This window comes from Euprymna scolopes, chromosome 44 (assembly GCF_053919585.1).
Source record: "Euprymna scolopes isolate OS-2025 chromosome 44, ASM5391958v1, whole genome shotgun sequence".
Taxonomy (NCBI): Eukaryota; Metazoa; Mollusca; class Cephalopoda; order Sepiida; family Sepiolidae; genus Euprymna; species Euprymna scolopes.
This window is the reverse complement of record NC_136525.1, coordinates 32,828,390-32,843,265: the sequence shown is the minus strand read 5'-3', so window position 1 is coordinate 32,843,265 and position 14,876 is coordinate 32,828,390. Positions and strand designations below refer to the sequence as shown.

The following is a 14,876-nucleotide window of genomic DNA, read 5'->3' as shown; positions in this document are numbered from 1 at the left end:
AAAAAGCTTATCGCAAAACTTTGTCCAAATTATAATTTTCCATCAAAAAAGTATTTTGATGAAAAAAAAAAAAAAATTTCCATTATATTTAGAAAAGTAAAAACAAAAATTCAATCATCTCTTGCTGAAATTAGCATTTCTTTGATTACAGACATTTTGACAGCTGCTACAAATAATGTTCCCTTTCCGAGTTTAATAGGTCATTGGCTTTCAAATGACTTTGAACAGTCCAAATCTGGGCTTAGAATTGTTCCATTCCCCGGTGCACACACAGTTGCAAGAATAAGTGAAGAATTGCACAATGTTCTAGATAAGTATAAGATCTTCAACAAAGTTTTGTGGGATTCAGGAAAAAAATATAGTTGCTGAGGTCACGGAACGTGGTTTAGAATCATTATTCAAGCTTCATACTGTAGGGAAACGTGCAACTTACCTAATTAGCACGTGTGCATAATTCAATGGGTCGGTCGTGGAATGAAATGAATGAAGAAGAAAGAAACAAAAATGGCTGCCTTATCTCTTTATATGCCTGCAATGTGACCACCCGATATGCAAATGAGATGCTCCTGGTTGGAGATAAAAGAGGGTTGATATTTTAGAGGGTCGTTCATTTTGAAGTTGGATTTCAAAGAAAGTTGAATTAGCAGAAGTACGTTGGGAGTTGAGAGAAGGTGCGTTACATATACAGAAGTTTAGAAGTTGGAAGTTTGGACAAAAGTGTTAACCTTACCCAGGAAATTATTGGTGTGACGGGCGGAAGAAATAAAACTCAAGTTATTGAATTATAAGCTATTTCAGCTCTCGGTGTGCGGTGATTCAAAAGGCAGAAAATGGACAGATTCGACTTTCGCTTGATACCTGAGTTTGATGGATCTACCACTGGACTGTCTGTCGTCGAATGGGTGGAAAAGGCTGAAAAGATCTGTACACTGTGCAGAATTAAAGAACCAGCCACAGTCATTCCTTTGAGGTTAACCGGAGGGGCCTACGCAGTCTACCAGCAACTCGGAGACTGGGATACAATCAAACACAGCCTGTATACAGCATTTGGTACAGATCCGTTTGTTGCATGGCAACAGTTCACGAGCCGGCGACTTCACCTCAAGGAAACTGTTGATGTGTACCTAGCCAACCAGGAAAGTTGTCGGTACCATTTGGTGGGGTTAACGATAAGATATTAAGATGTGCCTTTTTAGTAGGCTTACCTGAGGAGGTCAGCAAACTGTTGCGGGCATCGTCACGAATTGATGAATTGACAACAGACGAGTTATTAGCCCGAGCTCAAAACATCTGTAAGGAACAGGAGCCAATTGCAGTAGCAACTAGCATTCAACATGCAACAGTCGAACCGCATGGAAGCAATGTAGATTCTCTCCCAGGTAGTAATAAGCATGTAGGCCCAGTGTGTTATAAATGTGGGGAGGCCAATCATTTTGCTAAGGATTGCCGGAGTGATAGGAGGTGTGTATATCCACGAGCACAAAGAACAGTACAATGCTATCGCTGCAATAAGTATGGGCACATATCTCGCAACTGTTCGGGAAACGACGTTGAGGGCAAGGTACTATTGCCATGCTTGCCCCTTGCCAACCAATAAACACATTGGTCATTGGCGTTAAAATTGACAATGTGCAGTGTTCAGCACTTATAGACACGGGGTGTTCCCAGTCTATAGTTAGTGCACATTACTGTCAGATGTGGCGGGAGCAACCAGTCGGTATTATGACGATCAATGGTTTATCCTGAGCATGTTGTGGTGAAGGGACGATTACGATCTGTACTGAGAAGGGTGACACAGCCAAAGTTGATGTTCTGGTGATGCAAGAAAAACCCCTTGGCTATGACATGTTGATTGGAATTGATGCAATACAAGCACTAGGAGGCGTCATAATCACAGCGACTGGAGGTGTAATGCTTGGAGAAGGAAAAGAAGTCTGTGCAGCCATGTCTATTGAAGAAAAGGACTTCTGTGCTACGTTTGGCGACAAGGAAAAGGCGTGGACTGCAAAGTGGAAATGGACTATGAGCCAGGCATCAGATCGGCTGTGCAACACCATTCCAAAGTATGCAGTTTCCACAAAGAATAGGGCCGCATATGAAGAAGAACTTCAGATGTGGATTGATAACGGATGGTTAATACCATACCCACAGGAACGTCTGGGACCATCAAAAGGATTAATTCCGCTCATGGCTGTTGAACAACCTACTAAAGACAAAATTCAGCCCGTAATGAATTACCGAGAATTGAATCAACATGTTGATGTTTTCACTGGAAATGCAGATGTGTGCGCTGCTAAACTAAGAGAGTGGCGTCAGAAAGGGAGTAATGTAGCACTGCTGGATTTGAAGAGAACCTACCTGCAGATACGTGTCCATGAGTCATTATGGCCATTTCAGACAGTGATAATCAAGGAAAAACGATATTGTTTGACACGTTTAGGCCAAAACCTAAACGTAGCACCCTTAATAATGACAACTATTATTAAAACTGTTTTGATGCAGGATGAGACCACAGCAAAAGCTGCTTCAGTTTACATTGACGACATCTACGTTAATGAGGATATAATGTCTGCAGATGTGGTTCGAGGAAAACTGGAATCGTTTGGGTTAATAAGCAAAGACCCTAAGCGCCTAAAGGACGGGGTGCCCGTGTTAGGCCTAGAAGTCTATGAGAAGGGCAATACTTTGCGATGGAAGCGAGGGAGCGCAATTCCAGAGTTACCCAGTGTATTGACAAGACGCATTGTGTTTTCTATTTGCGGTAAATTAGTAGGACATCTACTTGTCTGTGGATGGCTCCGATCGGCAACAGGAGTGTTAAAAAGACGAGTAACTGCAGTAACCAAAGGATGGGACGACATGGTGGATGATGATTCTCTCCAGCAAATGATGGCTGAAATGTTGTCCAGAGTACATAGGAATGACCCTGCCCAGGGTGAGTGGCAAATATCTGGAAACGAACTGAATGCATGGGTTGACGCAAGTTCACTGGCTACAGGTGTCGTGTTGAAACAGTTGGGTGCCATTGTGGAAGATGCGTGCTGGCTTCGTCCGAAAAATGATGCCCAGCATATAAATTTGGCAGAACTCGATGCCACGTTAAAAGGGCTTAATCTTGCATTGCAATGGCAGGCTAAGGTTATGCATCTCCACACTGACTCGTGTGTTTACCACTGGTTGACCGACACCTTGACTGGAAAGGCTCGAGTTAAGACTAGAGCTGCAAGTGAGATGTTAGTACGAAGGAAACTGGCAATAATAAAGCGTATAGTTGACGAATACAGCTTGCAGGTGGACATTACCTTAGTTTCGTCGATGCAGAATTTGGCTGATAGCTTGACTAGAGTACCAAAGAGGTGGATTAATGTAATGAGGCAGGGATCTGATCCTCCACAACAGACATGCGCGGCCGTAACAGATCAATTAACACCTGACCAGATACGTACAATATATCAGCAGAGTGGACATCCTGGAATTCAGAGGACAACATATTTTGTCCGAAGGTGTGTCCCTCAACTACAAGAGCATCAATCAAGGCAGCTATACGCTCGTGTGAAGAGTGTCAGCGAATTGATCCGGCACCATCCCAATGGCAAAAAGGGAAGCTTGAGGTGGAGGACAACTGGTATCGAGTAGGAATGGATGTAACGCATTATGAGGGCAGGCATTTTTTGACCATGACAGATTGTGGTGCGACACGTTTCACGATATGGCGCCTGTTGACACGACAGGATGCATCTAGCATTATACGACAGTTGAGAGCTGTCTTTTTTGAATGTGGTGCCCCGCTGGAAATTCTGACTGATAACGCCACTACGTTTCGATGTCAAGAATTTAAGAAATTTACGCAGGAATGGGGGATTAGAATGCGTTACCGATGTGCATATTTTCCAGAAGGTAACGGTATAGTGGAGCGGTGTCACCGCACCATTAAAAGAATTGCGGCCAGGACACAGTGTTCTATTCCAGAAGCTGTGTACTGGTATAATGTGACACCAAAGGACGATGCAACACCAGAAACTGCACCAGCTAATGGGATTTACCGCTATGAACAGCGTATAAAAGGAATTGATGTCACACCATCAGTGGTTAGCGTTGTCAATACACCATATCAAGTGGGAGACCGTGTTTGGGTAAAACCCCCAAATGCTGGGTGCACTGTAAAATTTTGCAGAGGAAAAATAGACAAAATCATAAGTCCTCAGACCATGTTGATTAATGGTGTACCACGTCATGTAAAAGATATCCACCCGTTATACCTCTTCTGATTCTGAGGAAGATCACATATAGTTCAGGGATGATCCTGATCGCCTACTGCCCCTACAGGTGAGCATAGAAACACTACCTACAGAACCAGATGAGGGAATGATGGAACATACTAGTGGCAATAGTGATGAGGACGATGGATGATGAGGAAGTAATACCACCAGTTCCTCATCAAAGTACCCGAGAAAGACGAATACTGCCCACCCACCATGATTGTGAAACACCGCCTATAGCACCATGAGAGGCAATGATGAAACATACTGAGGAAGATGGAACCGAGGAAGTGATGCCTCCGATTATTCGAAGGAGTACCCGACAAAGACAGATACTGCCCCCTTGCCCTGATTGTGAAACACCGCATAGGGAACCACAAGAGGGGATAATGGAACAGACTGGTGGCAATAACGGTGGTAATGAGGAAAATGGCAATGAGGAAGTGCTTCCCCCGATTCTTCGAAGAAGTACCCGACAAAGACGACTGCCCCCCTGCCCTGTGTGTGATCATGAGATCAGGGGGGAGTGTAGGGAAACGTGCAACTTACCTAATTAGCACGTGTGCATAATTCAATGGGTCGGTCGTGGAATGAAATGAATGAAGAAAGAAACAAAAATGGCTGCCTTATCTCTTTATATGCCTGCAATGTGACCACCCGATATGCAAATGAGATGCTCCTGGTTGGAGATAAAAGAGGGTTGATTTTTTAGAGGGTCGTTCATTTTGAAGTTGGATTTCAAAGAAATAAGTTGAATTAGCAGAAGTACGTTGGGAGTTGAGAGAAGGTGCGTTACGTGTACAGAAGTTGGAAGTTTGGACAAAAGTGTTAACCTTAGCCAGGTAATTATTGGTGTGACGGGCGGAAGAAATAAAACTCAAGTTATTGAGTTATACATACATGCATTGCAACTCATTTTCCCAACAGGCTGTTAAAACATTCCTTACAATTAACAAAAATATAGTCTCAGTTTAATCACTCTCCATTAGTAATTAGCAAATTAACTGAAATACAGGATCAGCTTAATTTGGAAAAAACAAACTCATTCAAGATGTGATCACACGGTGGAATTCAACATATTATATGCTAAAAAGAAATTTAGAACAATGAAAAGCTCTTGTAATCTTTGCTGTTGATAAGATTCCTATTTTAACAACTTACCAATGGGGACTTGTTTAATAAAATATCCAGTTATGAATCTATTTGAAAGAATTCACCAAAAAAGCAAATCACATAACACCAACCATATTGACGATAATACTTACAATTATAGCTTTGAGGCTATTTCTTTCAAAAGCTGTACAATATAAATCTGATATTTCTAACTTCAGTGGAATCTTTATTACTGTTGAAAAATTCAATGAATTAATGGAAACGAGATTTTCATCCTATCTAAATGAAAAAAAACTTGTGAGTCTTTTTTCCTAGATCCAAGATTGAAATTTGAAAACAATTACATGGAAAACAATTAAGAATTGGATTCTATATCTTCTACTGAGGATAATGAAGCAGAATCATGATAGGATACACTTCTTCAATCTCTGCTGAAGGTTAAGATTCAAATGAAAGTAAAACTGTATCTCTTTCAAACCTGTTTGATGAAGCTTTAAATAAGTATATCATAACGAATCAAAACTTAGAGCAGGTGGAAGCTGAGTTAAACCTTGAGACTGCAACTACAACAGAAATACAATCCAAACTCAAAAGGAGTAAATCCGTTATTCTTAAATGCACAAATGAACCTGATCATTATGTTGATTTACCACTGCTAGCAAGAAGTAATGATCCATTTCAGTGGTGGAAGAAGACACAGGAGACCTTACCACTGCCGAGTAAACTGGCTTCAAAATATTTAAGCGCACCACCTTCATCTGTGGAGAGTGAGAGGCTCTTTAGTACATGTAATGTGTATGAACCTATGAGGAACAGACTGTGTCATGAGAATGGATAAACTCTAATGTTTCTATATTACAATTTAAAAGTATTCAAATTTAAATACTGACGTGACTGAGAGCAGAGGAGGCAAGCAGCAAGAATAGAAGAGGAAGTAGAGCAGCAGAACTTCAGCTTATAGTTATTCACTTAAAAAATTACAATTTGTACTTTGTAGTTGGTTTATAATTTCTTTTTATCTAATTGTTTGATGATATTCATTTAAAAATTGTACTTTGTATTTTGTAATTTTATTTAATAATGGCAAAAAGCCATGTTAGTGGCCAGACACTTAAGAAATGTTAAGTTAAATTAGCAGTTACTGTTTTAATGTGACAAATCTATCTGAGTCATTTGGCACTGATGAATTAGTTTAAATGTAATAGGAAAGAGAAAAGTTATTAATTGGCAGATTAATCAGCAAAGTGGACGATTAATCGGTACACTCCTTTTTGGATTATTTAATGTTTAATACAGTAATTTTGGAAAAAGTTTCATGTTTCAAGTTCTTTATACCTTCAAATATTTGTTCAAGGTGTTTGGTTTGGTTATTTTGTAGAAAAAAAATTGCTTTTTTCTTTTTGCAGAACATGATTGATTTTTTTAATGGAAAGGAAAAAAAAAAAAAACAATGTTTCATGGATTTTAGGTCAGGCATCTCCAGTCTGATCTGGCAGCATCCGGGCCAAAAAGAAGAGTTGAATTTAAAAATAATTTTTTTTTAAATTAACGGTTTGAAGACTGAAATGCCTGACCCTTACCTTAAGATTAAAAGAACTATCTGGTGTTACCCAGGACAAAATTGTAGCATTTGTATTATAACTTCCACCTCTCTATATTCGTTTACCTTCTTCCTCCACCTATTCTTCACTAAATGGACATACAGAGACAACACTACTTCATATAATAGATTCATCATGGAATTAGTTAGCATTTTTCTTTCAAATTACTACATAATAATAACCCCCCCCAAAAAAAAAACAAAAAAAACTGTCCCATTTGATCTTCAAAGATTTTTTTGAAATTTTATTCATTCAGGAAAATTCCGATCAAGACTATACAAACTTTGTCTTTTTTTTTTTGTAGTTTTTGACTTTTAGCTAGACATACAAACACACATACAAATATGTTGTCCTTTAGAAAATAGATTCAACTTCTTTCAGCAGTCCCTTTCAGTTCCGTCATAATTCTACTTCTAGAAGATATAACGTGGCTGATAAATGATCACCTACACACAGCCACTTCATAGATTTTCTATTAAAATGTCAATTTATTTTTAACGCAAATAGATCACAAATGAGTAAATAAAGCAAAATTGTTTTTGATTAATTTCAACAGTTATGTTTGTTCTTAATTTCATTGGTTTTATTCTTGAAATGATGCTAGACAATTTTTTTAATTCATGTTACAATTTTGTTTTTAAGATTTTAATAAATATTTGGAGGGAGGGGGGTAATCCCTTCCAGAGTTAGGTTTTTTATGGTAAACAATGAATTTGTTTAAATGTCGATGAAAATAAGTGACTGTGGTCAAGTGGTTAACGACACTGACCAACAACTTGGGTGTTCAAAGTTCAAATCTAGTTTGTCCTACAAAAATTACTTTCACTTAAGATGTTGGCAACCTTCATGCGGCCTCAACCCTAAGTACCCACTGTCTTTCAAGGGAAAGAATTCGGACTAGAAAAATATTGAGGAAACAGATGCTAACAATAGAATCTTTGAATTCGTACAATATGATGTGCTGATGAAAAAATGAGTCGGATGTGCTGGTGTGGTAATCTAATAAAATCACTCTAGTCTTTAATAGTGTTCTTCTTAGGGTTAGAAATCATTTTCAGGGGAACTAAAAAATGTTGGTTCTTGTTCAGAATTGCCCCAATATTCAAAAAAAAAAAAAAAAAAAAAAAAAATCTGTATGACGATGATGTACTATATGATGAAACGGCACGTAAATTGATTTGTTTTATTTTTTTAAAATAAAATCAAATTTTACAAATATCAGAGAATTGACTTTTTTTTTCACAATTTTGAAAAATATCTGAAGAAACAAAGGGAAGATAATTCAACAATACTTCATACTTACTGGAAGCATGTTGTAAAACCCATGAATTCCCATTAATCGCTTAAAAATGATTTTCCTTATAAAGAATAATACTTGATCAATTTTCGTGATTTTTGGAGTATATTTTTGTTTTTTCACATACGTACATCATACAAATTTTTTTCAAATATAGGATGAATAATAAGAAGAACCACTTCTTTTTTTCAAATAAAACACATAATACAACATTAAAAGTAACTCAACTGAAGATTGTGACTATAAAATTTACTATACAAATATAATGTAAAATGATTGTTTTGGGACATTTCTATTTTTTATTTATTGCCACCCTGGACTTAGGGTTTACATTACAATTAAAATTAAATTTTTTTTTAATTACAGAAGGAGGATGGGGTGGGGGTTCGAAAAAAGATCAAAGTAAAAATGGAGTCCATTTTGGAAATATGGGGTCAAAAACTGGTTCATCATTTTACCTTATAATTATATAGTACCATGAACTTTCTATTATGATATTGGTCTTTATAAGAATCAGTCCAGATTTTAAACAAGAGTTTCAGGGGATTTTCCCACTGACGTCATATGACGTAACAATGAAATTATTTGTGAACAAAATAATTATTTTAAAAATATCAAAATAATTATTTTTCAAAATATTTCATCAATGTTGACGCATAAATCATATAAGAATAAAAATGTCATTTTTTTTTTTTTTTTTTTTTTTGTTAACAGCGTGGAGGGGGGGGATCAAAGGGTAAACTTTTCATGTTTTCAAAATTGTTGTAAAACCACGTTTGGATTATTTCTTAATTTACAGCTTTAAGATTATTCGTTAAAACTCATTTTTTTTTTAAACTAAAATGTTTTGATATTACGTATTGTTTATTTTGAAAAATTGATTAATTTTATCCCCCCCTCCCAAAAATGTTTCTAATTATTTTTAAGTAATTGCGTGAAAAACAGTGAGAAGGGAAACTAAAAAAATTTACAATTCAGACTGACCAATGTAACGCCAAAATTATCAAATTTCCAGGAGATCCTAACTTTCTAGGGTAGTTAACGAAAAAAAAAAAAAAAAATCCGTGGGGCTGGGGAATAACGCTAAAAAAATTAGTAAAGTAAAAGTCAGCGGTTATCTTTAACTGGTTCCACTTAACTTCCGGTTGCCCCTCCCCATGTTAAGGTTTTTTTCTAAATAATAACGGTATTATTTACAAAAGTCCTTAACTTGTGAAATTGGGTCTTTTATTTATTCTGTACTTTTATTTAACAATTTAATAAGCAAAAGATACCGTAAAATGATTAAAAACGAAGGAGAACCGGAAGTGAAATGGAAACAGTAACCGTAAAGATAACCAAGTTAGCTAAAGTCCGTTCTTAACCCTCAGTCCGAGTGACACAAACTCAGGTAAAATCACGCGTAATCACATAAAAAATTAGTTAACGGTTTTAAAATGCTATAGAATGGTCGAGATCATACCTTACTTTATATTTTTCTAAAATATTGTTTCATTTTCTTTTCACACGTGATCGCCTAAAAAAGTAGAATCTCATTTTTAGGGGGTGTATCTAAGGCTGTTAAAATAAATACTGAAAAAATATGAATCAGTTGATAAGAATTGGTTTACCATGATACAGTTTTAATGGATGCCCAACCTTAATAATAAACATATCCGGAAATTTGGGAGCTAACACCTACAATATTGATATTGTAGGTGTTAGCTCCCAAATTTTATCGACTAGTTGTAACTTAATTTTCCTAGCAGTGACAGGGTAAATTAATCCACCGTATAAATTTCTTGTCGATTTTTTTTTTTTTTTTTCAATTTTCGTCTTTTTTTTTTTGTATTTTAAAAATAAGAATTTGTTTTCTAGTGTTTTCGAATCAAACTGTATTTCTGTGGATTATTTTGTAAATACTGTTTTTATTTTTACGATATTTTTCCAATTTCGAAAATATTAATTAACAACAACAAAAAAATAATAAAATAAAATAAAAAAAAGTTGGACTCCACGTTAGATAGAAAGTATGTTTCGTAAGAAACAAATAAATTTAAGTGTTTACTGTTTGTTTATTTAAAATAAATTAGCAAAAATCAGACTACAAATTGATAAGGTGGATTAATTTTCAGTTACTGCTTTGAGAATCAGACATAACTAGTTGATAAAATTTGGCAACCATTTTGGGAGCTAATCGGTTCAATATAACTACAGAATAGGAAATTATTCAGTTTTTTTGGGGGAGGGGGTACTTCTACAATTTAAGGACAGTACTGAAATAATTATTTAGAAACTCATTTTTAACAAAGGTGTTAACTATACTGTACTTTCACCTAACAATTTAATAAAAATAAAAACTCAAATCAACTTGATAATTCTACCAATAAAAACGAAAATATAGCCCGGTCTGTTAACTGTAAACGTGCATTTTATTTTTATTTTAAATTGTTGGGGGGAAAAAACTTTTTAAATATGAATGCGGGTAAAAAATCAACTTTTTGTGTCCAACGTCAATAACATCTCGCGAAGAATAAAATAAAAAAAAAAAAAAATGGCCGAAATGTTTGGAAAAATTTGTTGGAAAATTATATCAAATCATACCTCTTTTGTTGGTCTTTCCCTGTTTCTTAGCAGTTTCGAGTTCTGTCTGGATTTTCGACTCCAAAAAGTCGGATTTTTTCATCAACATTTCCTCGATGGATCGCAGTTTGTCGATGGCCTCTTGTGGAGAAGGGGCTTTCTCGTTGCTCTTGTTGGAGCCGAACAATTTCTCAAAGATACTCATCGTCGTCACCACTTCTAGCACCTTCCCAAAGAGAAAAAGGAAACAAACTTCCTCAAGCTGGGTGGACAAGTTTCACAAGATTCTTCGGTCCTTTTTTGTTTCCCTTCTCGGACGAATAGTGTAAATCCGCGGAAGGCGAGCAAAAAAAAATGTCTATTATTATTTTGCGAAGTGTGAGGCCGCTTTCCCCCCTCGACGGGCGTTGCTACGCGATCGCTGATTGGTTGAGAGAAAACAAGGGCAGACAACCCTTGCCATCATATGGAGCGTCATCATCAGGGGTAAATAACTGCATGATACTTCCAGCCACAGGTGGCATTATATACACACACACGCACATAAAACAAAACAAAACTCTCTCTCTCTCTCTCTCTCTCTCTCTCTCTCTCTCTCTCTCTCTCTATATATATATATATATATATATATATATATATATATATATATATATATATATATATATATATATATATATATATATATATATAAGAAACAAAAACAAACTTATTAGTGCGCATTAACTAGATCTTTTGGTTTGGGAATGGTAAGTAATGATATATATTAATATATATATTAATATATTTCTATTAATATAAATGTGTGTGTTTGTTATTCAAGTATACACACACACATATATATATATATTAAGAAACAAAAACAAACTTATTAGTGCGCATTAACTAGATCTTTTGGTTTGGGAATGGTAAGTAATGATATATATTAATATATATATTAATATATTTCTATTAATATAAATGTGTGTGTTTGTTATTCAAGTATACACACACACACACACACACACACACACACACACACATACACACACTTGAAGAATATCCGTCCTATGGCAGGTAAAATTAAATAAAACAGATTTTGCACCACTTTCATGTCCACTTACAACTATTAAAATCAAAATATAATGTCCTTATTCCAATTTTGATCAAAATCCACTTCATGATTTTGATGTCTCAAGCTTAAGAGGTCTGCAGAAGAAATAGAAATTCAGCAAATCTTGTTTAATTGGTGTCTAATGACTCTGAATTAAAATCCATTCAAATCTGAAATAGTAAATTTTCAAATAAGAGGTTCTGCCCATATTATGCTTGTTAAAATCACTTAAAAAAATATTATGCTTGTTAAAATCACTTAAAAATAAATATTATGTTTGTTAAAATCACTTAAAATAAATATGCTTTTTAAAATCACTTAAAAGTAAATATTATGCTTGTTAAAATCACTTAAAAATAAATATTATGTTTGTTAACATCACATAAAATAAATATTATGCTTGTTAAAATCACTTAAAATAAATATTATGCTTGTTAAAATCACTTAAAATAAATATTATGCTTGTTAAAATCGCTTAAAATAAATATTATGCTTGTTAAAATCACTTAAAAATACTGCACAAATATGACAATATTGTCTATCGCTTATTGTTAAAATTTCACAAAAACTGGAGGCGTCTGAATTTTTGTGAAGTGCTTGCACCTTTTTATACACACTTTGCATAAAACTAAATAAACTAAATATAGCTCACATTTGGAGTCTTTACATTGATAGTGATGTTGCAAATTCAAAATGATCAGTTAATTAGTTTATACTAAAGTAATTAGTGAATACTGTATATATAAATGCATAATGTTTATATATATATATATATATATATATATATATATATATATATATATATATATATATATGTATGTATGCCGCGGGCTAATAAGTATGTTAACACCGCAAACTGAAGAAAAATAAAAAATGAGTGAAACACAACCAAAGCAAAGATAACTAAGGTGGATATTAAATTTACATAGAATTTATTTTCTCGAAATCGAAAATAAATAGAAAACTTATCTCCTGCAGAAACAGGATGTGTTCGTTGAAATCAGGTCTTTTGGCAGGGCTAGTAGTGGTAGGTCTTTGTAAGCCTGGAGTCTGCGAGCAGGTTACGTCTGGCTGGTTGGTAATTGAGGTAATGGCTGGGAATCGGTTAGAAGCTGGATAGTTTTCCTTTAGAAAGGCTGTGGCCTGCACATGTGAGGCTGTTTGAGAACCGAGTTGTCCTGAAAATTAGTAATTGATAAGAGGTATCCTTAATGAACAGTTGTATTGTTTGTGCAGACGACAAGTAGCGGGTGTAGCAGATATGCTGAGAATATCAGTGTGTGTATCAGTGCCATTGGGTTGACTATTGTCTGTAGAGTCGTCTGTTGTAGTGGTCATACAAGCGAGTGGGGATCTGGTGTGCTTGTTAATTCCAAGATGCCCACTGACGAAATGGAGAAATCATCACTCTTTTATAGCGATTTCGACCTGAAAATTGACTCCAAATTCGACTCAGAAAATATGCTTTTTTTTGCATTTTGATTGGTTAGAAAGTCGACAGCCTCTGCCACATGGGGTGTCTTCATCTACGTCCACAAAAGAATGGGTTTGGTTGGGTCGGGGTCAGTGGCTGATGAAATATTTTTGTTTTTTATACGTTGGCTGGAAGGGTGTGCAAAAGCTAATTATGCATGAGAGGCAAATTTTATGCATTTCATCTAGGGGAATACGGAGTGTCGACATCCGGTTGGCGAGTAGATATGTGTTGCATGTTGTTATTGTTTTTAGTTGAGTAGCCGCACCATTGTTTGCTAGGGTGACGGTGAGGATACGAGATATATATATATATATATATATATTATGGCTGAATATAAACCAATTAACATGATGATTAAAAAAAAAATTTTTTTTAATGAAAATAGCTAGCTAACTGGGTTTCATTCCTCACTCAACAGAGTTAAACCGAGGAAAATTGCAATTAAAAAAACATATATATTGTCATGAATATGGTGGGGGAGAGACAAAAAATATATAAAAATAAATAAATGAATGGGGTAAAAATCACATAGAAATCAAATTAAATCCTAAGAGATTTTATTTTTGTTTACAAAGAGAAGGTCTCAAGGACTTAATAAAAATGGTTTCTATGGTTTCTTCTCATGATATTTTCCACTTTCCCAAAAGCTGCCCATCCCAATGCTACCCTTCCATTTATCTCAGGGAGAAGATCTCTGTCTTTCGTAATTTTCTATTTCAAGTAGATATAACTTTCAATTTCCTCAATGGTCTTTCTACTAGTAACATGTAAACCAGTACCACCTGTCCATGGTCGAGTCGTCGGCGACTAAACTGGCACTCCTCATCAAGCTTGCTTGATGAAGAGGGTGGCTAGACATCCACCAGGACTAAAAACAATACCTATTTAAAGGCAGATAAGCACCAAGTGCCAATGGCTATCTAGCAAACTCCTTCAGGTATGATTTAAATACCCTTGCCAACCCGCAGGCCAAGCATGGCAAGTATGGCAAAACCCCAGCACTATGACATACAAGAATGTACAAAGATTAGCAAAAAAGAGGAAATTGAACAAGAGCAGGTCATGAGATTTATTAATGGTTTCCTGGAATATATTTCCATGGCACTACAGCGGTTACTGAATGTGAAAGAGCTGCTGATTAGTGAACTAATTTCAACTGCCAGGATGTTCACAGCTATGTGAACATCCTGCCACTCTGGAAGTGGCAGCAGTTATGAAATAAGAACTAAAAAGAGGATATAAATGGATGGAAGACCAAGAATAAGTAAACTATTTAGCAATGAATGAGTGTCCTCACGTTATGAGCGATTGTAACAAACTGGGTATAATAACTTGTTGATATAACAAACACGAGATACTGTTCACAGGAAAATGAAAGTGGAGCAACTGATGCATCAGCGGTTATCCTTTTACATCAGCAATGGTGCAAAATAGATCAGTACCAACATTAGGAGTGTCAGTAAATGACGTAAGAATG

At 35.6% G+C, this 14,876-nt stretch overlaps 2 protein-coding genes across 2 annotated transcripts in view; one reads left to right on the top strand and one right to left on the bottom strand.

Annotated features, from left to right (window-relative positions):
• LOC145268771 (charged multivesicular body protein 4b-like) overlaps nt 1-11,284 on the bottom strand; it is a 37,748-nt gene extending 26,464 nt beyond the window's left edge. The window contains exon 1 of the mRNA XM_080124376.1: nt 10,854-11,284. Coding sequence (XP_079980502.1) covers nt 10,854-11,037 — 184 coding nt within the window. The 5' untranslated portion in view covers nt 11,038-11,284. The remainder of the gene's footprint in view (nt 1-10,853) is intronic.
• Nucleotides 11,285-11,683: 399 nt separating this feature from the next.
• LOC145268767 (N-acetyltransferase 9-like protein) overlaps nt 11,684-14,876 on the top strand; it is a 183,928-nt gene continuing 180,735 nt past the window's right edge. The window contains exon 1 of the mRNA XM_080124368.1: nt 11,684-11,737. The gene's annotated coding sequence lies outside the window, so the exon portion shown is untranslated. The remainder of the gene's footprint in view (nt 11,738-14,876) is intronic.